The 26,132-nt window shown below is 32.6% G+C and overlaps 1 protein-coding gene across 8 annotated transcripts in view; it reads left to right on the forward strand.

Annotated features, from left to right (window-relative positions):
• LOC142339196 (uncharacterized) overlaps positions 1–26,132 on the forward strand; it is a 142,197-nt gene that overhangs the window by 115,444 nt on the left and 621 nt on the right. For 7 of the 8 annotated variants that reach the window (XM_075389009.1, XM_075389011.1, XM_075389008.1 and 4 more), the window contains 4 exons: positions 4,173–4,217; positions 9,747–9,945; positions 18,832–19,472; positions 20,023–20,345. In XM_075389009.1, the coding sequence (XP_075245124.1) occupies positions 4,173–4,217; positions 9,747–9,945; positions 18,832–19,472; positions 20,023–20,345 (1,208 nt within the window). The remainder of the gene's footprint in view (positions 1–4,172; positions 4,218–9,746; positions 9,946–18,831; positions 19,473–20,022; positions 20,346–26,132) is intronic. The other variant, XM_075389016.1, reaches the window with a different exon arrangement.

The raw sequence follows: 26,132 nt of genomic DNA on the forward strand, positions 1-26,132 counted from the left end.
ATAATGATAATAATATTAACAATAATAATAATAATAATAATAATAATAATAATAATATTAATAGTAATAATAATAATAATAATAATAATAATAATAATAATAATAATAAGAATAATAATAATATTTATAATAATAATAATAATAACAATAATAATAATAATAATAATAATAATAATAATAATAATAATAATAATAATAATTAATAATAATAATAATAATAATAATAATAATAATAATAATAATAATAATAGTAAAAATAATAATAATAATAATAATAATAATAATAATAAAATTAATAGTAATAATAATAATAATACTAATAATAACAATAATAATAATAATAATAATAATAATAATAATAATAATAATAATAATAATAATAATAATAATAATAATAATAATCATAATAATAATAATAATAATAATAATAATAATAATAATAATAATAATAATAGTAATAATAATAATAATAAAATGATAATAATGGTATTAATAACAATAATATTAAAAATAATAATAATAAAAATATGTTGAAAAAAAGACTTTTCGCCTTCGTGGGACGTTTCCCAGATTGATTTGCGAATTTGCCCATTAGGCAAACAATGTTTTTCATTGGGTGTTAGTTTTTGTGTATTGCTCTCTTCATGGTTTTAGAGTCCAAGGCTAGTTTTAATGTTTTATCTTGTTCGATTATTATTGGCGAGATGAAGTTTTTGTCGCTGCTTTTGTGTAGTTTTTAATGTTGCCTTTTTGTTTTTTCAACTCTTCATCGGCGTGTGTTTATAAGTGGATAGGTACTCTTCGTCCTCATTGATGTAACGGTGTGAATGTGTTTTTGATTTTATTTTATGATTCATTTATCGTTCTATTCTATTTAAAAATTCTGGGAAACTTTTTGCTATTTCTTGTTTTATGTTGTTACCGTCCACAATTTATTTTATTGAGATGTTCATACCTTCAGCAATCGATGATAATGACAAGTGGTGGTTGACTCGAACTCCTAGTCTTGGGATCAGATCTGGTTCAATCATGGCTTTGTGATTGTTTTGAACTACAGTTAGGTCTGTTCTCCGCGCTTTCCAACCATTGCACTCTATGTCACAGTGCACGGTACTCACGTTCTTTATGGGTGTGTTGGTGAAGCTTCATAGGAATTTTAGCTTCTTCTTGCGACTCCACCAACTAATATTGTTGTGGTCCCTATTTCATGTGCCATGCGTTCTGTGATTTGGCCATTTGAGCTGCTCGCGTCAACATTGACCTAAATTTTTTGTTGCCAAATTTTACGTGTAATTTTGTGGGCGTTGTTGGTTGTCCAGTGGTGAAGATGAGGTTTATCTTGTAGTCATTTTCAGTATCCTTTTCAATTTTTTTTGTTGGGCTGTTCAACAATAACAATTTTTTTTCCTCCAAGCGTGCCTGATTGCTTTCTGTTGCCGTTCCAGACGGTGAGTCTACGGGGGTGTTTCTCGTTAGGTTTGATCTACAAACTTATGCAAAGTGTTCGGGCTTGTTGCAGCTTCTGCATTCATGTCCGATTGGTTGGTACTTCGCTCTTTGTTCTTGATTCCAGGTCTTTCCGCAGTTGCGAGAGTTGTGTTGTGGTTGTTGTCGTAATGGTTGCTACCTGGCTGAGTATAACCTCCCCGGGTTGCCTCGGTATCTTAAACTAGTGATTGCTAACACTGGCTCTGATCTTCTTACTATCTCGACAATAGAGGGTCCGGTATTGTTTCTTTGACTGAATTGCTAGTTGGCCCCATGCACCAAGTTCAATGCCAATGGCTAATTCTGCTGCCTTTTCTGGTTCTGATGTTACTTTTAGAAATTCTTGTTGTGTTTCGGGGTTGTTCGTGTTCGCTGGGGTAGTTCAGGTTCGCTGTGGATTTTTGTCGTTACAGTCTTTCTTCGAGTGTTCCCAGTTGACAGTATTCTGCTAGTGATCTTGGGGCAGTGTGGAATCGCACCATTGTTTAGCTTTTCCGTTGTCGTGTTGTCATTAGTAAAAAGCGATCGAATGTGAGATTCATGGGTCGTATGAGCGTGAGCACGAGTTCCTCCGACAATGGTTATGTCGCTATGATTTCGACGTTTGTATGTGGGTGTTTTCGAGTGTGTATCTTACGTCCCTCAACTCCAATAGTTAGGTAAACCATTGATCTGCTTTCTTGTCTGCTATATCCAGTGGCTTTTTTTTGCCCCATAACACTCTGTCTATTATATGAGGTAACTCGTTGCTCCATTTGGCTCTAGCTTAGTGATATCTCGTGAGTATATCTCCCTCCATCGTTTATGTTGGATTGCGCACTGCCTCCTCTTCTACTGGCTCGATAGATATATGACTCATGTCGGCTTCTCTCTGAGGAGGACGTCTAATTAAAAATTTGCGGCAAGGGCCATCTTTTGTTGGTTCCTCCGCTTTTTCCTGGAGATTGGCAAGTTGGAGCTGGGGCTATCCCAGAACGATCCCCGAGACTTAATTTCATCCTTCCGTTCTCTTCTGACTGCGCCATGTAGTACTTCGAATCCTCAGCTTGTCAGTAAGATCAATTGAATAGAAATGAAAGTTTCTACGCAAAACTGTATTCTCTTTATTATAAGGCAGAACTGCACTTGATCATATCGCAGTCTGTCTATTAGTGCTTTAGTATCTCTCACAGTAAATGTGATGAGTCAGTTGTGAGGCGATTGCAGATCTAACAAAAGTTAACAGGCATATATTTCATGAATAATTTTTTATTTACTGCATCAAAGTATTTGGAGTTTTGACACATAATAGGTATCTATCTGCTACAGTAAAAATAATAATAATATTATTTAAAAAATAATGACAATAATAATAATAATAATAATAATAATAATAATAAAAATAATAATAATAATAATAATAATAATAATAACAATAATAATAATAATGCTAATAATAATAATTATAATAATAATAATAATAATAATAATAATAATAATAATAACAATAATAATAATAGTAATAATAATAATAATAATAATAATAATAATAATAATAATAATAAGAATAATAATAATAATAATAATAATAATAATAATAATAATAATAATAATAATAATAATAATATATTAGCAATAATAATAGTGAAAATATTAGTAAAAATAGTAGTATTATAAAAAGAATAATAATATTAATAGTTTATTATTATTATTTTCAGCATAGTTTCACCAACATGTTTATCTTCATCTGCTTCCTTAAGTTACGCATTATTGGGATAAGATGCATTTCATTAAATTGATGAAGATCTATTAATTTGTCTATTGTATCTATTATAAACAGAACTTATTTTTACGCTTGCAAGGAAAAAATAAACTGAAAAAAGAACCAAAAAAAGCAATTCGAAATTTTCCACTCATCTTGGAAATTGATTCACAAAATAAAGTTTTTTAGGTTGTGCAACAATAAAACAAAAGCTTGAGAAGCTGAAGAACGATCGAATTGAAAAAAAATCAAAAAATGCTATTGATTAGCCTACTTGGGTCATATGAGTAAAATATAAACCCGCAAATAACACAGAACATGGGGTTGGTTGATTACCGTGAGACTAATTATCGCGAAAGCTCAAGTCAAAAACTGGACTGATATTCCGAAGCAAGGCTTGTTTAATTTTGTCGCTGAACGATTTAGCCGTATAAACCTATTCTCAACAGGTTGATATGCAGCCCTAACAGTAAAGAATATTGACAAGAGCTTAGCCAAAGTTCACCTTTGGTTTCATTCAGTTTTGAGATTTTCAAATATTTTGAGATTTTCAAACATGCAAGAATCTTAATAGACTCTCATGTATTTGAATTCTCAAGACGATTGCCTTGAAAAACGATACGACTCAGCATCCGAATTCAAATTGGAGGGATGTCTGTTAAGATCTTCTAAGAATCTTGCATATAACACTTATCGTCTCAGAGGCAAGGTGGCGATGATTGACTCGTAAGATTCTTGCAGGAACATTATCAAATGAGCGCCCCAATTATTTTGACAACAAAGGAAAATTTGTGACCAGTCATTAATTTTTTTCCATTTCCGCTAATTTTAACTCCGCACTTTTTCTGAAAGAATGCTTTTTTATTATGCTTTCACTGTCAATTCACCAATTGTTTGGTAAATATTAGTATACGTTTTATGTATTTGTTCACTTGGTATTTAGGGTGTGAGTGCCTTACAGGTGCTCGCAACATGTCATATGTATATGGTGAGATATGTGTAGATGTATTCTCAACTGGGAACCGTTTCCTTCTCTTCATTTCATAATAGAGATCCCCTACAATGACAAATGAAGGGTCCAATTTGTGAAAGATGCAAAATTTCCTAGAAAATTTTCCTAGAAATATTGCGAGAAATGCGGTGAATTGCTGTTGAAATTTGGCACTATCAAATCTGTCCTGGGGGCCGTTAGAAAAAAATCTTTAATTTAGCCTCTTTCAATCCAAAAGTCTCATGATATGCATGTAATGTTTCTTTTCAACGAATAGCGTTAAATGTGCACTAAATTGATGAAGAATCAAAGCAATCTCAGTTGTGCGTTAATATTCCAAAAAGAAGAATACAAAGAAAATGCGTCGATGAAATTCTTCTTCCGCAGTCGCTGCATTTCATAGTAAAATCCGCCGTATTTCTTACAAAAAATTACCGCATTTCTACCAGAAACTCGCCTCATTTCTTACAAATAATTCGGCTAATTTTTCACAGTTTTTCAGTATATACGGGTAACTGAGCAAAAACTGGGACCAAATCTCATATTTAAATGAGAAATTGAACTATTAATTATTTTTTCACCCTACTTAGTTTCTCGATTCACCAGGAAAATTAATAAGAAGAGGGTTTTTGCCTGGGATGAAAGGAAACGGGTCCATATTAATTGTAGTTCTTCACAAGTTACTCACTGTTTTAATAAATCAAACCTTGTTAGTATTATTTGGTTTGAGATCTACTGACTGGAACATTCAATAAATAGTATCCGCATTTCATCATAGTCTGGTTATAAGCAATACTTATAAACAATTCAATCTAAACTTACCTTGAAAAATGGTTGGCTACCGTAAATATGACATTTTTTAACTGCTTTAAAATTAATTGGAGGTAGCCTTTAACTTAATTTTTGAGGTAACTTGCAGTTAAATTTGTTAACTTTTTGCCTGTAAATATCACCAATGCCCAACCTAATATTAGTTAATACAACTGCCATGCATGAGCTTCGAAAGCTCCCTTCATTGTAGATATCCCCTATCTGTATAATTGATCCAAGTTGACAGCAAGTTATTTTTTTGGCAGATTTTGGTCGATCGACAATTATTATGCAAAGTTGTGAATGGCATCTTTAAAGGAGAGTCCGAACAGCGTAGAGTATCTTAATCGGAGAATATTGAAGCTTCCGTTTCTTTATCGAAAGTTAATAGGTTCTAAAATTTTCTGAAAATAGTGGGATTATACACGCGTTTCCGGATTTTTACGACTCGAAGAGGAGTATAGAGATTCTACATGTATTTATGACTCGAAGAGGAGTGGTTAAGACTTTACAGGTTTCTTTAGCTAAAGTCATTAGTTGATATTTGATTTTGTTTTCGAACAATAACTTCTGTTTTAGAGCGTTGACTTCTGTTTTCGAACGTTGGACTTTAAAACTAGCCTAGTTTGTAATAAATAGTAATGAAAAACTGATGGTGATATTCAAGGTTAAAAGATCATTTCGAGAGGTTTTGATCCTATACAAGTCCCTCAAACCTATCCAAACTACCCCCTCCCCCAACTACCTCCCCCCACCCTACACCTACCCCCCAATCTAACCCCCCCCCCTACACGCTTCCCCCCAACTACCCCCAACACCTAATAACCCAGACTTCTGACCCAAATTTTTTTTTTACAATGTAGATTGCTTTTTTATTTCTTTTTTCATATTTATGAAAGAGGTAGGGTTAGATAAGAGTTTTATTGTAGGACTCTTCGAGTCGCTTCCGGTATTCTACCGGCTTTATTTTTTCAAATTTAGATAGTTATGGCTGTTAATCAGTCAGCAGACTTAAATATAACGTTGAAGACTTTTTTCTACTGTTCCTGAACTGGCAAACATGACCCTTTTAAAAAGGAAAAAGGTAAACTAAAAAAGATCCTAAATATACCATAATGCCGCTGTTAACCTATGATGTTTACAATTAGGAAGGTCATATATCACTGACACTGTCTTTCAGAAATATTTGGATTGGAATATAGGGAAGTAATCCAATTCAATCCTTTCTACCGAATTTTGTGGAAAATTTACATTTTTTTCAAAGATTTTTTTTTAATTCAAACCCATTCAAGTTTTTTAGTTTGATTTTAAATTCATTTTAACAATTCTTTTTTTCAGAATTTACATTGTTAATATATTTTCCTCTAAAAAAATTCTATAAATTAGAATAAATACAAAATTTTTCTGCAAAACAGTCTTTTTTAACTTCGATCAAATTTTCAATAGCCTTTGGCAATAGTAAAAATATATCATTCAAGCAACCGAAATCAACAGTCTCGCATTTGCTAAGCAAACAAATAGGATGTTTATTTATTTTGCAAAATTCTGATACAAAATTCTTTTTCTTATTGTTCATTATTCAAAGGTTTATATTATTAAAATAAGACAATTCAGTTTTAAGTTTTAACTTGTGTTAGTGGTTAATTTTCAACGCCTACAGCAAAATTTTCTTTAATGGTCCAAAAAACGCCAGAAAGCGATTCAGTTGCTAATTGTTTCTTAAACTTTCAGTTGAATTTTTTCTTGAATTACAGAACAGCTTTCAGAGAAAAAAATAAATCCAGAAAATAGATTTTAATTTCATAATTTTGTCTCCCTTTTCTTTTCTCCTGCCAAAAATGTTTCGCTATCTATACTTTTTTGTGAATTTCTACTTGTTTTTAGGCTTGAATTCAAAATTTTTGACATATTTTTCTCTGTTTTAATTACGTGCAAAACATTTGCTCAAATATTCGTCGTTACTAATCGCACGACAAGAATGGCATTTAAATTTTCAAAATGATTTAAGCATTTTTGTTAACAGAACTTCACTTACCAGTAAAGGCAGCTGTTTGATATCAAAACTAGAATGGTGAAGTTTGGTTGCTTTCTGTCATTTTCTTAAGAAACAGTTGATTTTATCTCCTACACCTCAATAGAGAAGCGTATCTGAGGTTTATTTTTTTAACAATTTCAAACCAGTTTGTCCTAATTTCCGTGCTCGTTTTATATCAATGGGACGCCGTCTTTTCATTAGAAGCAAAATTTAAAAAAAATGATATTAATAAAGAAATTTTAGTTTCTTTTTGTTGATATTTCGTGTTTCTATCGAAAAAAATAACACAAATCCTGATGTTTTGGCAAATTCTGTTTGTTCTGATCGAGAAAATGGTTAACTTGCTGGTTTTTTTCTAAAAAGTGGAATAAGTGAAAACTTACAAAATGTGTGTTATACATGCCAGTTAAGAGGCGAAAACAAATTTGTAAACTATCTCAAAACTCATTTTACTTGAAGTTTAAGATTATATTTGACAATTTATGTGTTTTTGCTTGAACAACTTTTGTTTTCTGCTCAAGTCTTCAGTGAGAATGCCGGAAGAAACTTACCAGCTTTGATGTGATTTTTTTGTGCATATTTCTTCGCAGATTTTTTGATCAATTCTCTTTTACCGAAAACCAATTTTCTGCTGATCTTACTTTTCGACGTATTTGGTGAAACTATGTTTTTTGAATTATCTGTTTGGTTATTTGATTTGAAATTGAAAAGGCAATAAAAATAGTGAGTCCTCGGTGAAGAATCTTTGAAGTATTTGACTTGCAAGATTATTATTTTCAACTGAAGAAATGTACAGCAAAAAGTTTGATCAAACCCAGAGAAGCCAAAAAACGAATCAAAATAAGAGAATTTTAACTGACAATTTTTAACACGGGTTTCCAATTTTTTTTGGTAATCCAAAGGTAAAAGTCACAACTCTTCTGAAAATTCTCAAAGCCGAGAACGGGGCAACTCTGCCTAGCTTTTTATTGCAGGCTTTTAAATTGGTTAAGTTAAAAGAAAAATTGTCATGTTATTATTTGTTTCGGAACGTTTGTTTCGAAAAGCTGTTGTATATATATATATATATATATATATATATATATATATATATTATATATATATTAGTTTTCAAGGAAAGTATATCGAGCTGCTGGCTTTCAAACAAATGACTTAATTAATTTCAAATTATTTTGGGGGCTGTTTTTTTTCTAATTTCTATTTCAAAAATTTTTTTCTTTTGTTACTTGAACTGCATTATTGTTCTGATATGTCAATTTGTTGAATTGCAAATTTTAGTAGAGGGAGCTTGATTGGATCAACTATCAGCAATTTTGAAAAAAAAACACTGAACAGCAACACTGAACATTACCTAACTTCCAAGAATTACCGAAGTGACTCCGAAAATTGCACCGTATAAAACCCAGTATATAACCCGTTAAAAATCTGGTAATGAATTCTAATCGCGTGAGATCTGATAAACGGATTATTTATCGTATAAGTTTTGACCTATGTATTTTACAGATCTGATAAGAAGATACATATCCTTACATGTATCTTTTAAAAAAAGAAATTTGTATGAAATTTGTAAGATCTTTCATGATAAACATTTCTGAATAAACGGGGTATGTAAGACTGGGGTCTGTTGTTATCACCCAATTAGATGAATAGTATACGCTGGCATTCAGCCATAGTTGTAGAACATCAGAACAGCAAGTAGCTAAAATAATTAACCTATAAATGTCCTGTTTTGCCATGAACCATATATGAAATGTTGAAGTTATCATTCATAATCAGATTTTAACCAGAGTTTAAAATGACCGAGATCAATTTCTGGTCATTTGTTCTCATCATGAACGAGGGATTGACTGCTCATGACAAATTGTGTAAATTTTTTCTTAAGTAAGTTTCAATGTCGTTAAAAAAGATCTTTTGCTGCCAGATCATGAATTGAGTCCCCCCCCCCCCGCTTAGTGAGCATAAATCTTTTATGACCCCCGGGCGCACGTGTTATTTTCTTACATAGTAATGAGCTAATTTGTAACTGGGGGTCATAAAAAACCCTGGGGGGGGGGGGGGTGCCGAAACAGAATAGATCCGATATTACTTTCATTGGATCTTTTCCGTTTGTGTCACCCCAGCTTAGTGGGCGCATATTATTTGCAACCCCCCCCCCCAGACGCACGTGCCATATTTGTACATAATGATTTACTAGGTAATAGCACGTGACCTTTAACTGGAGGGCGAATAACGTACTGGGGGGGGGGGGGGGGGGCACAAATGGAAAAGATCCCTTTCATTTCATTAACGTCTCTCTTAAATTTTTACACGTGATATAAAATGTTTTTCAGGCGTTTACATTCTATTTCTGGTTCTCATATGGTACTACTTATGGTTCTTGATTCTTGTTCAGTTCATTCTAGTCTCCCTGCTTGGTTCTTGGTTTCATCTTAGCTGTCAACTTTTGGTTCTTCCCATACTACTGCCCGCCTATTGACGTTACAACTGACCCCCACCCCTGCCCCCTCCCTCATCAACCAAACACCGCAACTGCTTAAATTGTCATAGCAAAATCATCATTATAAGGGGCTATGATTATGATGGGAGGAGGGGAGATATTATGGGCAAAGGACAGATGAATTGTTTTTACTGGTATTTCTGGACTATAACTAAATGGAGTGATTCTCATTTTTTCAACACAGGTCGTCATTCGCGCTACCTCATTCGCCGACACTCCTCCTTCTTTGGGAACAAGGCCAGTGTGCCCCCCAACATCTTGATGAAGGAAAGGGAGAGACAGAATTCCATCACATCCCAGAGGTCACTCTTCGCAGCCCCCAACTACCCTTCCAACCATCAAGACCATCCACAGGCGCTTGCCAGACTCGCATCCATTTCAAGGTCAGAAGGATTCATGTTGCAATCACTCATTTTGTAGCATATATATTTTCATAAAAAGTTGCCATTAGATTAGAATGCGGCCCGCTATCAACAGACCCCAAAATTTTAACATGGGACCAATATTATGTAAAACAGCGTTGCAGTAATTAAACATTGCAGTTACCAAAATAAAAACCTGGAGGCTCGGTAATGTGCGATTGCACATAAGGTTCCGACCCCGCTCATCCACAATTTTGGCATAATAAAACCCCCTAAATTCAAGTGTTTTTCAAAAAAATGGTGTATGAACAAAAAGATAGCCCCCAAAGCAAATTAATCAGTGGAGCACAAAATGATGCATTAGATTCATGAAATATTAAGACAGCGAGTCAAGACAAACAGCAAAATCAAACAACAACATCGAACGTTAATTACATCAAAAAACTTAAGTCGGTTTTAAAAAACAAAACTTAATAGCGAAGTCAAAATAGCGTCAGATAAAACAGACACTAAACAAACTAACTTGTAATTCAACAGATAATAGATGGGAGCAGTCCATAATAAGGCTTGGTAACAATCAGACAATAAAGATTAAAAATAGTTAATTCGAAAAGTTTGTTTATTTCTTTTTAAAACAATTAATTTCAAAGTAAGGAAAACCATAGGAAGTCAACTAATATATCCCATAGGTCTACAATTACCGGTGCCTCTAAAAATGAGAATTAAGAAGTGTTGTTTTTCAATTTTTTTCGGTTAAAAAAAGAACAACAAATAGACAGCAAACAAAAAACCAATTAAATTTTGCTAGAAAACGCTTTTGTAGCCGTGAACCCATACTTTGGCCCTCAAATATGTTTGATTGCGTCTTCGTCGATCAACACTATTGTATTATGTGACCTCACATTGAAATCAGGTAACAAATCGACAAAAAAAAGCAAAATTAAATGAAACTTGTTTTCTTTTCGAAGATTATTTCCATTAACAAGAAAGCCAAAAATTACAAAATGAAATGATTAAATAGGTTCGCATATTCTTCCGAAGAAGCCCAGAGACCTGCAATTATCCAGAATATATATTACTTGTACAAAGAGAACGTAAAATATGACAAAAGTCAAATTCTTTTTTTTACTTTTTTATAGAGAAAAACCCGAGTCGAAGCAACTAAAGTCATAACGAATTCTTTTAAAAAAATTAGATTTTGTGACAACAATCTCTTTGACACCTTATCTTGACAACAAAATTGTCATACTTGGCCTGTAATTAACGAGATTAGGTAACAGACAGACAATAAAAGGAACAAAATTGCGAAGTTAAAAAGTTTTTTTTGAAAAAACAAATGTTTTCAAAATCATGAAAGCCATCAGCTATCTACGAATATCAGAATATTTGCCCTAATATTTTTCCTTGAAAGCCAAAAAATTTGGTAATTGTAAAGAAAATTTCAAACGACTAAAAAGACAAAGTAAAAACGACAGTTAAAGACAAAATTATAAATTTCAATTCAATTCTTCGAGAAAGCATTGTCGAAGTCGATAAAAATATAGTCTACATCCTCTAGGATTTCAATATTATCTTTTGTGTTTTATTTTGATTGCCAATGTGATATATGAACTGTCTATTGCGTGATAATGTGACAAAACTAGAAAACGTCAAAAGCGGGCAAATGCATGAAAATAAAAAAAATGTGAAATCTAGTAGTATCAAAGCCAGAAAACCATAACCTAAGGTGTAAAACCGCAATAAAGACCAATTATAAATTCAATAGGAAGAATAAGCACTCTTTCATTGGTGACACTAAGCAACAAATGAACCAAGATCAGAGAAAAATTGAGGCAAAGTTCAATAAGACATTATTTATTTAAAAATCAATTTTTTTAAAAAAAAAATCAAAACGACCATAGGCTTTCAAGTAATAAACTAGATACTTTAATTTGGAGTCAATTGGGAAGCAGTTTGGAGCTATCACTAACAAGTTTCGATTTGAAATGTTCTGTTATTTAAATAAAATATAATAAAGGTCGAATTTTTTTTATAAAAAAGACCGACTGATTACAATCCGAGTTAATTTTGAACTGTAACAGTCCAAGATTGGTCCAAAACTAGCTCTGCTAATACTGTTCTCCCATTAAGAGCACTTAACTTTCAGACTGTTATAGATATAGATATTTTTTCAGTAAAAATCAAAAATGACTGCTGCGTATTTGATAATCAACGATTAAAGTTAGCAAAAAACGGCGAAGTTTTATTTACGGAGCACTCTCAAAGGAAGTTGAAGTAGAGATAGCAGCCAAATGAGTATACAAAGATTGCGTTAGTGGTGTTTGGGTGTGTACTTCTTGCAAATTTAATCAAAGTAGACCAAAGAAATTTATTTCGTGCTGTTTTTGATGAAAAAATCTGTGAATTTTTAAAGTTTTAGCCAGAATTTTTGACAAAAAAAAACAAAAGAAAAACGGCCAACAATATTTTATTGTCAATTCTCTAAAAATAAAATCAACGACACTTTCTCAGAAAAAGTTTAACAAATTTCAGCAAAAATAGCAAATTTTTAGTCAAAAATTCCCAAAAAGTGTGAATAAAATCAACGGAATTCACTGTATTTTCCCAAAAATTTAAATCTCGATAACTCCCCGCAAAAAACGAAATTCAAAAATATCTTTTAAATTCAATATTCTACGCTGGACAAGCTTTCTAATGATACCAGTCTCAACTCTCTACGATGAATATATCGATCGGCCAAAATTGACTGAACAAAAAAACCCATTTGAGTATATAGTTCCCCCCCTCAAGAGGGGTCGGAACAATTAGAAAATGGCTACAAAGGGCGACTACACTCAAAGACAGTGACTGCGACCTACAAATAACTTAGGTTTAATAAGTAGAACCCAGTGATAAAAGATATTTTATATATCATTCAAAAGATTTCAAAATCTTCAGAAAAATTTTTAAATAAAGATACAAAAGTGGAAACCACAATAAAAAGTGAATAGGTTTAATTAAAAAGTTCGTTACCGTAGATGCTTGTAAGGAGGTACCGCAGACGAAAACAACATTCATTTTTTAAAACAAATTTTATGAGACGACCAATAGCTTCACGAAAGTATCTCATTTGTCCTTTTTGGGTAGTTTATCAAACTCTTTTATTCCCAGTTCAAAGTATCCAGGCTAAAATTTGCTTTAAAAATTGTATGAATTACTCTGATTGCGATAAATGATTGTAATAAATGTGACTTTTGCACTTTGTGCGGTGAAAGTGGATAAATAAAATCTTCACCGCAAAAAAACCGTAAATCTTACAACTCACGCTACGAAATCACAGCCATTGTTTAAGAGACAAATTTATGTAAGTTTTGCAATTTTAGCGGAGAAGTGTTTATTTTCACAGCTGTCTGTTGTTATCGTTGAAACATTTTGTGTAAAAGAAAACTCACCGTTAGCAACCACTTATCTTACAACAGTTCACAACAAGTATTTCAGAATATAGCAGAGTTAGTTGACAGAGTGGAAAAAGATAAAAAGATGTGACCTCCATGCATTAGATGGGTGACGTGCATTAGATGTTTGAACCCTAGTGACGTGACGCAGTTCATTTTTGTAAGAATTGCCATTAAAACTAATTTCACAACTAAAAAAGCGGCACAATAGTTTACCACTAAAAATTACAAATCTTAATTTAATTCTCTGCAAAACGTCAACCTGGTTTAAATTGTAGTATTGTCTTTAATTTACCAGCTAACTTCATTAATTAGTCCAATTTTCACGATTCTTGATTAATAATCTTTCATCATATATTGTTTTAAGCACAACTTTTGAGAAGTTACATTTCTAGATTAGCAGATTCTACAAGAATATATTAACAACGAAGATTGAAGAAAACATTTTATGTAGTCTACATTTTGTGTAGTTTAAAAGTAACAATTTTCCGTTTTTGATTTTGTTACATAAATTTGAAAAAAATTCAACATTTTTTGGGTTAGTACTTGAATTTTGGTCAATTTGTTTTGCATAGGCTGACATGCAAACAGTTTACAAAATTGACAAACGAACGTGAAAAAATTTCGATTACATTCGATATACATTTTTGTAGTAAAGGTTGATAATGAAAAAAAAAACATGAAACAGGTATCTTTTTGCTCAAAAAACGCTAAAAACATAATGAGTTTTCTAAAGAAAAGATTTGACTGGTTTATTATTCAAAAATTTTATATGTACTGCATTCTTCTAATCCTTATAATACTATTTTTGAGTAACCGGGAACAGAAATTTTGTTGCAAACTTTACGCTTTATAATTTCAAATGTTGGCAGCGATAACCATCAAAACCCATGTATAGAAATGAATTTTGAACAAAGTGACTGAAAACTGTAAAGTTGTACAGTTTTTGGGATCAAATTATGAAGACTAACATGAGTTAACTAGTTTTTTAGTCTGACGAATTGGTTGTTCCGTTCTGCTCTCATTGACGATGCCTCTTGAGGGAGTAAGTTGAGGGTGCCGACATGTATTTCTTCGTCTTTTGTCTTTATGAGTTATTCTATAGTTTCTCAAAAACGATCGCTTGATTACTTTCAGTTCATATTGTACACTGAATTTCTTGTATTATGAATCAAAATCGCATCAATAATGTTTTGCTTTATAATAATTGCGACAATTTTGCGGCAAATAAGTTTAGCGCCAAGGTTATCAATGTCGATAACTTTTACTGAATGCACGTACATATCCTTATATATGCAACACTTCTAATCTTATTACTTTTTAAACAATAATCATTTTTAGATGAAGCAATATGTTATGTGATGCAAGTTATAACGTTATTCGATGTTTTTGTTAATCAAGGTTTTGAGAACAAGATTCTAGGTTGCTTTCATTCGTAGATAACCTGAGGAAAGTAAACAGTGAAAACTAATGAATGAATGAATGATTGAATGAATGAATAAATGAGAAAGAAAAATGACCATTTTGTAGAAAGTCTATTGAAGCTGTATTTTTTTGCCCATTACAGCAGTTCGTAGCAACACAAAACGAATAAAACATTTTTGAATTAGTTTTGATCGCAGTTCACTTGCAAAACTATGTTTTGGTATCTTAAACAACGTAAAAAATTACATCAAAAACAGTGTATCGTTTACAAGCCCTTTTAATGAAGTTCAATGAAATAAAAGTTTTATTATAGTATAAATTTTTTGTTGTTCGACAATTAATCAAAATTTTGAGAGTGATAGAGAAAAAAGTGAAAATGTTGCTTTTTTATTCCACACTGCTTATAGTTTACATTAGATCAAGGATAATTTTCAACTGAATAATTAATAAAACTGTAAATCATGAGTTGGTTTAATCATTACATAGACTTCCAGACAATTAAATCTTTGTTAGAGGTTTCAATTTTGGCATTTTTCACACAAGTTTTAAGATTCAAATACGTTGACTGTTTGGGGTAACACGGGCTTGACTAATTGAGAAAATATTTCGTGTAAGGTTAAAAATTTTGACTTAGAATTGCGTTTGGAAACTGTCACCACAAATTTACCAGTATAAATTTTCCTTTAATTTTACGTGGATTTCACTTCGACGTCAAGGTAAGAAAAAAATTTTTCCCCAAAACCAAATTAAGAACAGCAAATTAAATTAAGAAATGGAGATTGCTGAAATTTTTATATAAAAATTGAGATTAAGTAAATTGAAATGTCTTTATCCGCAATTTGTAAGAAAAACTTTTTGATTCAATTATGTCCAATTTGTTAACTGAAGTAATTATCAGCAAATAAAATTAATTCGCCGAAAATTCATATGGTAACAATCCTATTTTTATAGATACAGGCAATATGTTATGTGGTGCAAAGGAAATAAAAGCCAGATAATATGTTATTCGATGTTTTGCTGAGCCTGTTTCGAGAACAAGATTCCAGGTTGTTTTCATTCGTAAATAAAACTGAGGAAACTAAACAATAAAAACTAATGATTGAGTCAATAAATTAATGAAAGAATGAATAAATGAATGAGAAAGATTTAATCACCATTTTGCAGGAAGTCTTTTGAAGCTGCGTTTATTGCCCCCTACAGCAGTTCGTAGCAACACAAAATATTAAAAATGTTCTTGATATTTTTTGACAATTCACTTGCGAACCATGTTCTGTTACATGAATCAACCGAGAAAAATTGCATCAAAACCAGATTATCGTTCACAAACTCTTTTTATGAAGTTCAACGAAATAAGAGTTTTCTTATATCATCAATTTTTTGTTGTTCGACAATTAATCAAAATTTGTAGAGTGCTACAAAACAAATTGAAGATGTTGCTCTCTGTTCCACAATGTTTAGTGTTTACAGTAGCTCAAGGATAGTTTTTAAATGAGCAATTACTAAGCTGGAAATCTTGAGTTGGATTATCAATTACATAGCCTTCCAGAAAATTAATTCTTTATTAATGGTTTCAGTTTTTTGCTTTTTTCACCTGAGTATTAAAATTCGAATACGTTGACAGTTTTGGGGTAACACTGTGTTTGATTGAATGAGAAAAAATTTTTTGTTTAAGGTTTAAATATTTACGTAGAATTGCGTTCGGAAACTGTCACCAGAACTTTACCAGTATAAATTTTCCTTTAATATTACGTGAATTTCATTTCGACGTCCGGGGAAGAAAAAATCTTTTCATCAAAACCAACTTCAGAACACCAAATTAGAAACCAATGCGAAATTACAAAACTTCTATTTGCATTAACATTTAGAAGTATGTTTTGATGATCCCAAACTAGGGTCTAATTTTTTCTTTTTTAAGTTTTTCTCAAATCAATTGATTTGGTGTCACTTAAAGCATTCAGTTAAAGCCCGTGTAAGATATAATGAGCGGTTTATCGAAGTAAATTGTTTCAATGTACTAGTAAAAGAAATAGAGATTGCTGAAATTATTATAAAAAAACTGAGATTAAATAAATTAATGCGTCTTTTATCCGCAATTTGTCAGAAAAACTTGTTGATTCATTTATGTCCAATTTGTCAATTGATATAAGTGTCAACAAATAAAAATAATTCACCAAAAATTTAAATGGTGACAATCCATTTTTTGTTCGAAAGAAAAATAGAAAATACTCTCGGGGCAGTTTTTCTGTTCTGTTATTTTCGCAATCGTTGGCAGTGAGAAAAATTATAGGAAGAGCCAACTTTGTGTCTCGATTTGTTAGTACTGACTTAGTTTTTGAGATAATTTTAAAATAAAAACCGGAATCCTGCAATAAGGTGCCATTATAAATTAACACTAATAGTTTTCACTCTCTTTTTCTTACTTTTGTTTTGACGTCATAGAGCAATTAGTTTTGATTTCAGTCTGAACATATGATAAACAGTTTTTAAATCGTCGACACTGGTAATAAAAAAAACGAGTGAATTTATCAGATGATGCTTGATCTGAGCTCAATTAATCAATGAACATCGAAATTGATTGATTTTTCATACTAAAATCCCGAACGTTTTTTAATCGAGCACCATAGACTACGGGGTTACTATGTTACTGGGCTCGGAGGATCTATTCTTAAAGAAGTATAAGTTTTCTGAAAAAGTATAGATTTACGGTAGCGGAAGTCTGTTTCGCGTTCCTGACTGGCTTTTTGTGGAGTTTTGTATTACCAACTAGTTAAACCAACAGAGTCGTTCAAAAATTTTTATGGCAAGCAATTTCTGCCAATAGAAAAAAGTTCTTGAAGCGCAGCCTTTTGAAATTTTATTGCGTGTGCGTGGAGTAAAATTCGTTTTCAACTTTAATGTGAAAGCGGAACAGGACTTTTTACTACTGGAGACCAGTTAAACAAGAATTCCTGACAGCAGTCTAGAAATTTTATCCTTGAATTTTACCAGCAACTTGATTCAGTTTAAATAGAAACAAAGTTAGTGAAAATTTCAGTTTTAAAATAAACTAAGCGATTATTTAAAACCGTTTTTCCTTATAAATTTAATACTTCTTGGGCACCTTGAAAAAAAGAAGTCATCAGAAAAACAGAACTTATGAGGTGTTTGTAATTGAAATAAATTTTAGAGACAGTTTTCAAACCGAATTGATTAGAACCCCATCATAGTTGCATAGAGTTGATATGCTTTTTCAAAGGTTTTGGAGTGTATTCCATCAGGAGGGTTATTCATTCACATTCAACTGTTTTTGAAAGCATTGGGGGATGAAGATCAGTAGAAATCTTGGAATAAAAATACTTGAATATTTTTCCACTAAAAATTATGTAGCTGTTATAATTTGGGGCAAAAAATTGTTTTCTAATTTTGAGTATTTTTTGTCGCTAAGAATTTAAAAAAGGGAGATTGTACTTCTTTTTTCATTTAACCATTTTCCATAATTTTCTCAACATATTTAACACAATAAGTGGATTTTTTAGCAAAAATACCCATAAATCTTAACTCGGGCAGAATTGTTTAGAAACAGTGTCAACCCCGCCGTAAGTGAAGTTTGGCAAAAATTTCACAGAAGTTTTTAATCGATTTTTGTAATAAGTTTTTGCTTACATTTAGAATAGTCGCTGTAATCTTTTGGTTGCTCATTTTTGCCAAGTCCAAAGATGTGTTCAAAAATTTTACAAAAAGTAAGGATGAAAGTGTTGGTTACAGTGATTAGATTTGACGTGGCCAAGTTAAATTGTGGTACTAGAAGTAATTGATTTGGTTTCGTGGAAATTATTTGAAAATTTTATTCAATTACTACTTGAAAATAAAAACAGAATTGAACAAAAAATCTATAAATTTGTCATTTTTTATTCCGAAGAAAATAGCTACCACTTTTGTGCAATTGAAAGAAACTAATTGCTAACATTGAGTATGAAAACTATCGTGATCCGGCTAGAAGACCATGGACATAGTATAACTGAGATAAAAATTCATTAGTAGAATCTTTTATATTTCTCTGTTGCTCCAGTCTTCCTGTACATGACATTGGCTTCCATCCACAGCGGACCAGCAGCTTCGCAACCATCCAAAACAACCAGCAAATACAGGGTCAAACCCACCAGAGTACTACGGGAGCACCAATTGCCAGTTCTACCAGCGGGGGCATCCAAGACAGTAGCTTTAACGACACTCTTAGTTTTGGTCCGGGCTGCGACCATCGAATCATTCCGGGTGGTGGTGTCATTGAAAGCTCCTTGTTAGAAGTTGACGAAGACGAGGTTTCAACGCCTGGAACGTCGCTTCTGGTATCTCCAAGTTCCAGTGGATTACATAATCAAGATGTTACCGATAGTGCACCTTTAATAGCCGCTCCTGAAGTGCCTCAAAATATCTTCACATTCCAAAACCTAGGAGCCCAAGGGCGTCGTCGAACCTCTGAGGCGTTTAAAGACATGAACACGGAGCTGAGAAATCTTCTAGAAAGTTCTTGGGATTCGCGACAGAGTGCAACTGGGTCTGCAAACTCTGGCGATGACGAAGCCGAAGACGATGAGGTTGATTTCCAGACGGGAGATTCGGACGACTCGGTTGTGTCACACTCGAACAAAGAGGAAGCAATGTCGCCTTCAATTCCACTTCCCTCTCTTGATATTCCCAAATCGAAGTCTGGTAAGTCCTCCGAAACAATAAATCAGTAATGCCGGCCAAAAGTTTAACTCCTGACAACAGGAGTTAAGTTCACAGTTGTGTAGTTGTGACTTAAACAACTGTGCAGTAGTTTGTTCACAATTGTTTAAGAAAACAGAAGTTTTGGTCAGGTGGAAAATTTAGTCCCGTAATGGTTTACGTTCACAACTGCGGTTGGGAATCCAATCTTTAGGACGGATGGAATTTTTTGTTCAATACCACTTTTATTTTCGTTATGGCCTGTCTTGTCTTTCATGCTTCTGATTTAGACCATACTGGTTTACACTCATCAATCGCACCCTAGCTCTAACTATTCTATCAAATATTGAATCGGATTGCCCCCCCCTTACTACCCAAAACGATGAAAGAACTTTGTTTCGGAAAATTCCAAAAGATATCCCCTCCGTCGATCTTTCAACCTATTGAGGTGAAAAATTAGAATGTGCCGCCACACACCCGACGGCTATATACTGCATACAATGGGTATAAACTGACGGAATTCTTGGAAAAATGAAAAGTTTACTCATTTCAGCCAATCTCTCAGTCCATTTTGAACCTCAACTGAGTCCGTCCAAAAGCAGCACAGCCATCGGGAGATCCTCTCCACGTGACCACAGCCCCTCTGACATCCAAAAGGCATCGAGAAAACCCAGGAATAACTCACTCACCCAACTCATAACCCATGTCATCACCAAACCCGATTTGCGCAAGAGTCACTCACTTTCTACGAAGGCGATTGAGAAGATGAAACTGACTTCTTCTGCGGTCAGTACTGCGATTGACATAGACACCAGCACTGATCAGGGAGACATTACTAATTCAGTTTCAAGTTCAGAGTTATCAAATGATAAACATGTTAGTAAACAAAAAAAGTTTCATTTCACATAATAATCGCAGCCTGTTTTATACGTCTTTAAGCTTGATTAATGAAAATGGTAAATACAGACAATGGTTTCTTTATTCAGTATATTTTTTACGGCAGCAGTTCAAAATCCGGCTGTAGGTTTGACTCCCTATATTTAACATATTTATTTAACCCCCTGTATTTTAATCCTATAACTTTTAACTCTTTAACTCCTATATCATTTAGCACAGCAATAAATTAAACCCTACATTGTTTCACCCTGAATTAAAGCTTCCTATAATTGAAGATATATGGATAATTAGGTCGCAATCAAAACTAATTAGTCTCAATAATAGCGAATAAAATTGGGGTGAAGTAACTGAGGTATGAACAAAACATTTTAACACCTCAGTCATTTCACTCCCATTTTAACCTGTATATTTATGGCTCATAATCGCCAGGAGAAAAAAGCTAAAAAATCAATGGTTAAAAGCCCGATAAGATTTTAAAGATTTTGACTGATTTTGAGCTTGCCCATATTAATCTCGTAAAAGGGCAACAGAGCCTAAAAGGGAGGGCGCAGAATTTGATGTAGGTTTAAAAGGAAGTAACTGATATTCATTTCATTAGGGCTATTATCAGATTGTCAAAATTTTGTATTTGAATATTTTTTGTCTTTTTCTTAATTTAAGCTGGAAATATTTCTTAAAAATTTTGACTCGGTGAGCTCCTTGACTCCTCACGGAGTTACGTCGAAGCCTCATATCGTGACCCGTAAGGGGATTTGATTCCGGATGTTAAACTTATGTTGGCCCCCTTAATTGGAAAACATTTTTGCAACGTTGAGATATAAGACTAACTGCTATCAAAATTTTCTACCTGGATTCTGTGAAACTTTCTGATGAACAGGTATTTTAAATTTGTTTTCATCTACTTACTTATGTTTGATCTGAAGATAGGTTTTATAGTTTTGCTTATATCGTTGCATTTGAAAATTGCCAGTTTTAGACCCTTCTTTTAAACCCAGGCAGTTTTTGAACTTTTTCGATTCAGAACATTAAAAGAAGTCAGATATGTCAAGTTTTTTTCTCGACCAAATGCAATCAACTTATAAAAGCTGTCTCCTCAAACTGCTTCAAACTCATAAGTGTTTTCGAAATATGCTTTGAGGGTCAGAAATTTTGTCTTGTTTAGGTGGTCTGACCTCCAAATTTTCTCACTGTTCATTTTGAACACCGAAACAGATTAATGATTTTGTTGTTAAACTGATTTCAGGGTGTTAAACTGAATAAATTGTGGCTTTTATTGATTGTGAGTGAATCTATTTTGCGATTAATTAAATTTGGTTGAAAAAATTGGGCTGAAAAGAAGTAGAATCCCTTAAATCAAATGCATTAAAGACTTCACCATTTTTTTTGCAACTTTATTTTTCCGACTCCACTTAGTGTGGGGACTGTATACTCAACTGTTTTCATGTTCTCAGTGATTTTATCCCAGCAATATTTTTGGCATAGAGAGACATGATTGGTAGGTCAAAACTTTTACTTTTTTGAGTTTCGTGGAGATTTCGTAATTTAATTTTTGTGAACATTCTGCTGATTTCATTTTTTTATTCTGGTTTTCCGTAGCTTTGCTCAAGTTTCAGTAAATTTTGCCTAAATTTGTCAAATTTTTCAGCGACAGTTTTTGGTTTTAAATTCATTGACAAAGATATCTTGTAAACTTTGATTCGACGTTTAGATTCAAAATGTTGGAAGAATTTTAATAAATTAGTACTTGTTAATAAAAAATGGTAACAAATATGCCTTTTTAGACCGTTTCGTCAAAATTTTCCTGATATTTAAAGCTCAAAACTGCTGAAAAAATACTCGTGCGCTTCAATTAGGCATCTTGACCTCCATTTTCAAAGAGCGTGTACTAGAATTAAAAAAATACCGGAATGTGTCTCCTTGAAATTGGTATCTGTCCACACCGCATAATTTTTTTAATATGTTTCTCCATACTTGATGAAGTATTTTCTGTCCACCTGGATCTCAATGTTCAGTTGGCTGCTATCGAGGTCAGGGATATTTTGGTGGATTGTATTTGGGTGAAATTTTTTTGAGTGGATTGTATTTCAGAACTTGACCTGCTGCGCATTTTTCAAAAACTGCTCAAACTTTTTCGACTCTCTGATATCAATTAGAAATCAATTTAGAGTAGGGATTTTAGTCACACTACTCTAACACAGCTAAGTTAAAATTTATAGGTAAAATTTTATAGTTTTAATTTTTTGACAATGCTATCGAGTTGCTTTTAGAATTCAGAAATTTATACAGAGATTCTTCGTGTGCTGTTTGAATTCCGCTGTTTTAGGTGCTGCTGTTTTTGTTGTTTATCTTCAATTTCTCTGCTTTTTCAGAGTGCATCATCAGTTAAACCAACTGCTTTGCATGTGCCTAGACACTTGTGTTCGAATCCATCAATGCGTAATTATGGTCTTTTGTACGTTTTTAATAGCAAAAACATTAGCGTTCTTGGAGGAAAGTGATAAAATTCAAAATTATTTGGTTGATCTTTGTTAGTTTTCAAATCTTTGAATTGGTAGCACTCTGAATTTGGATTCTACTTAGTTGTTTTTTGGCGACTTTAGACGAATTATATGTTCTCGTTACTTTCTGATAATTTCTTGAACAATTATAAAGCTACAATTACATCAACACAAGTAGTTTTTGACGAAAATTACGTCCTAATATTCCAATCTTTTCTGTTTTTTAAATAATTTACAGCATGTACGGTCATATGTTTTGATGACTCGGAAAGTTTGATTTTAAGTAATCGATAGTCAACTCATTAGGTTTTATTTGGATTGTAACTCATGAACTGTCCTGATATATAAACAACCCAAAGAATTTGAGTTGTATTGGCGCTTTATTTTCTGTAAAGTCTGTCCTCATTTTGAAGTCAATAAGAGTTCAAAATATGAAAAAAAGGATGCAATTCAAAATCTGAAGTTTTTCAGCCAAAAGTCAGAGGTTAATGGGCAGTTAATGGTTTTTACTTTTATGCTACTTCCTCAAAAGTTAACGATTTGTTGCAAGTTGCCCGTTATTGTAAGTTTTTGTTGTCGTGTCACATAGTTGTATTAACAACAAGTGTATTTTTATCTACCGAAACACATTGCATCTACTTGGTGGTTTCAACTTGGACTTTTTCAAAAAATGGTTTGTGAAATCTGACCATGTTTGTTTTTCTTTTTTTAAGTCTCAGTAAATACATTTGCATCAACTTTTTAATTGGGCTATAATCAACCTATTTGCTGTCTAACCGACAGTAGTCTTAGCGCTTATCGAACATTGAATGACTTTAAAAACTCTAAAACTTTAAAAACGTTAAAAAAATTCGTTTTAATAAGTTTTTCACTATGTTTGTTTGTGTGCTCTGCTATATGCTCTGTGGAATATCTAATAATTTTTCTAATAATGAGGTTGATAACGAAGTTCTTAGTTTAATTCTACTCTTTGATTGCGCTTCAGAGCTTACCAAGCTTTTTTTTAAATCGTCGCCTTCCTCAATTTTTTTCACGACCATGTGATATGGTGCCAAGAATTCACAAATTGGTTTTTGGTGACTTCTGTGTTGAATTCTTGTGCTTGAAAAATCACGCACGTCTTTTATAAAATTGATTTCATAGGACACTTAATTTGATTTTTTGAACCTAACATTTTGAGCAATTCATTTTCTGTCCATTCAAATGAAACAAAACAGAGTTATTTCATTGTTGTTGACCTTATTTATATACATACGTGTCATTCTACCCTTTAATTACAAGAAATTCTTCTAGCCCTGCTTAATCTGGTAGAGATTTAAGCCAAAAAAGGATTAGCGGTGTGGCTCCATTATTTGCGGACACAAATTGCTGAGCCTCTTTGAGATATTCTCAATCTGTTTTGTTTCTATGCATTTGTGCTTACTATCAAGTGAGGATATCAAAAATTGACATGACAGATTTCAGTCATTCTTAAAGTTTTTCTAAATACAATCTATGATAGCTTGCATTTGAAAAGAAACAGAATGGTTGTTTTGATTGATCTATAACGGGGAGGAGATGAAAAAATGCTTACGAAATAAAGAGTAAATTTGATTCATATTTAAATTTTTCCGTTCTGGTTTACAGAAAAAGAGTTTAAAATGGCCGAATTGATGACTTTTTAGAGACTTACACTCTTTATCAAGAATTTGCAATAACTGTTGAAATGTTCCAAGTTCTGAAATCATGAACTATTGTTGCCGTTATTTCCCCGCCTCAATTTTTCTATTTTGTAACAAGAAGCAAGATACAACTATCTTTTAAAACATAATTTTTTTTTCATTTCTGAAATTTTAATTTTTTTCGAAAGCAAACAATGGGGTTTAACAAAATAGGTGATCAGAACACTGCTACTTACTGTATACAATAATTGGATCACAGTTCGAGTTCTTGGTTTGATTTTATTTAGTCGTCATAATGATTCCTGTCCACAGAAATTATCTGCAAAAAAGAGAAAAAAATTTTCAAACTTTGCGGGGCTGTTTCTGATATTTTTTTGATACTGATCTTTTTTATACTCCAGCTTCGCAACCTTGCATGTCGCTTCACTATATTAATTGCTTTCATACGCAGATTTTTTTTCAGTTCTATGCCGTAATTGAAATGAGGTGAAAGTTTTTTTTTTCATATAGCTCATAATGCTAGTATATTTTTTTTGGCTTCTTAAGATACTTGCTGCAAATTTGCTTCTGTTTCTAACATTAATTGTTTAATGGTTAATACTTGCAACATTTGAATGAATGACTTATTATTCAGGGCTTCTTTGATTCTTCCTTTTTGGTTTTCGGCAAATATTTTTTCTCTTAGGTTGTTAACAAAAATTTTATTTTACTGGCATCTAATAATTAAAAATAATATGTTATAGGTCATTAGAAATAGTATGCAACTTTTCTTCAAATCAAAAGCCACAAAGAAGTTGAAATTTCGTTCAACAACAACTTCACAAGCCAGTGCCCCAGCAAATAAAGTGCACTTTTTTCTCCAAGCACAGCAGACAGAACGCAAACGAAAAAAAAACTTTTTAAAAATGTTAGCTATGCTAGGCGCCAAACGCGTCAAACCGTCTACAGTGCATTCTGATTAAAATGTAGAACCTCGATGCATGGCTTTTTTAAAACTCTTTCGGAAAAGATTGCTATGGAAATGAACCCCCACGGAAATAAGACCCCACAAAAAAAAAACATTCATGTGATTATTTAAAAGTTGCGCTTTTAGTGCGTTTGACTATGCTTCGCGGGCCGTATCAATGCTTTAGTGGCCCTTGGGACTTGATATGCAACTATCACAACCGAACAAATTATTACGACCAAAACTCAATTTTAAATTGGGGGTTTATTTCTGTGGGGGGTTTATTTCTGCGGCGGTTTATTTCTTTGGGGATTATATCCTATCTAAAATTAGGTGAGGATTTTTTCTCTGGGGGTTTGTTTCCTAGATCCGTTTTGACGAGTAAAGTTTTGTTGCAAAACGTACACTTTTTGTCTTTTGTTAACAACAGTGACAAATGCATCAATTAGCCTTGTATTTTTTTCTCGAGTTTTTTTGTTAACAAGTTAGAAATGATATAGAAATCAAATTTCTCAAGAGCCATTTTATCGGAAAAAGCTTAGTTTGCGATTTGTCTTTTTAATCTGCAACCTTGTGATACAAGGTCATTTTATGCAATTGTGTACAATTTATCTTTTCTTTAATTTATGTCTAATTGATACGTTGTTGAGAACAAAAGTGG

The sequence above is a fragment of the Convolutriloba macropyga genome, chromosome 5 (assembly GCF_964194025.1).
Source record: "Convolutriloba macropyga chromosome 5, txConMacr16.3, whole genome shotgun sequence".
Taxonomy (NCBI): Eukaryota; Metazoa; Xenacoelomorpha; order Acoela; family Convolutidae; genus Convolutriloba; species Convolutriloba macropyga.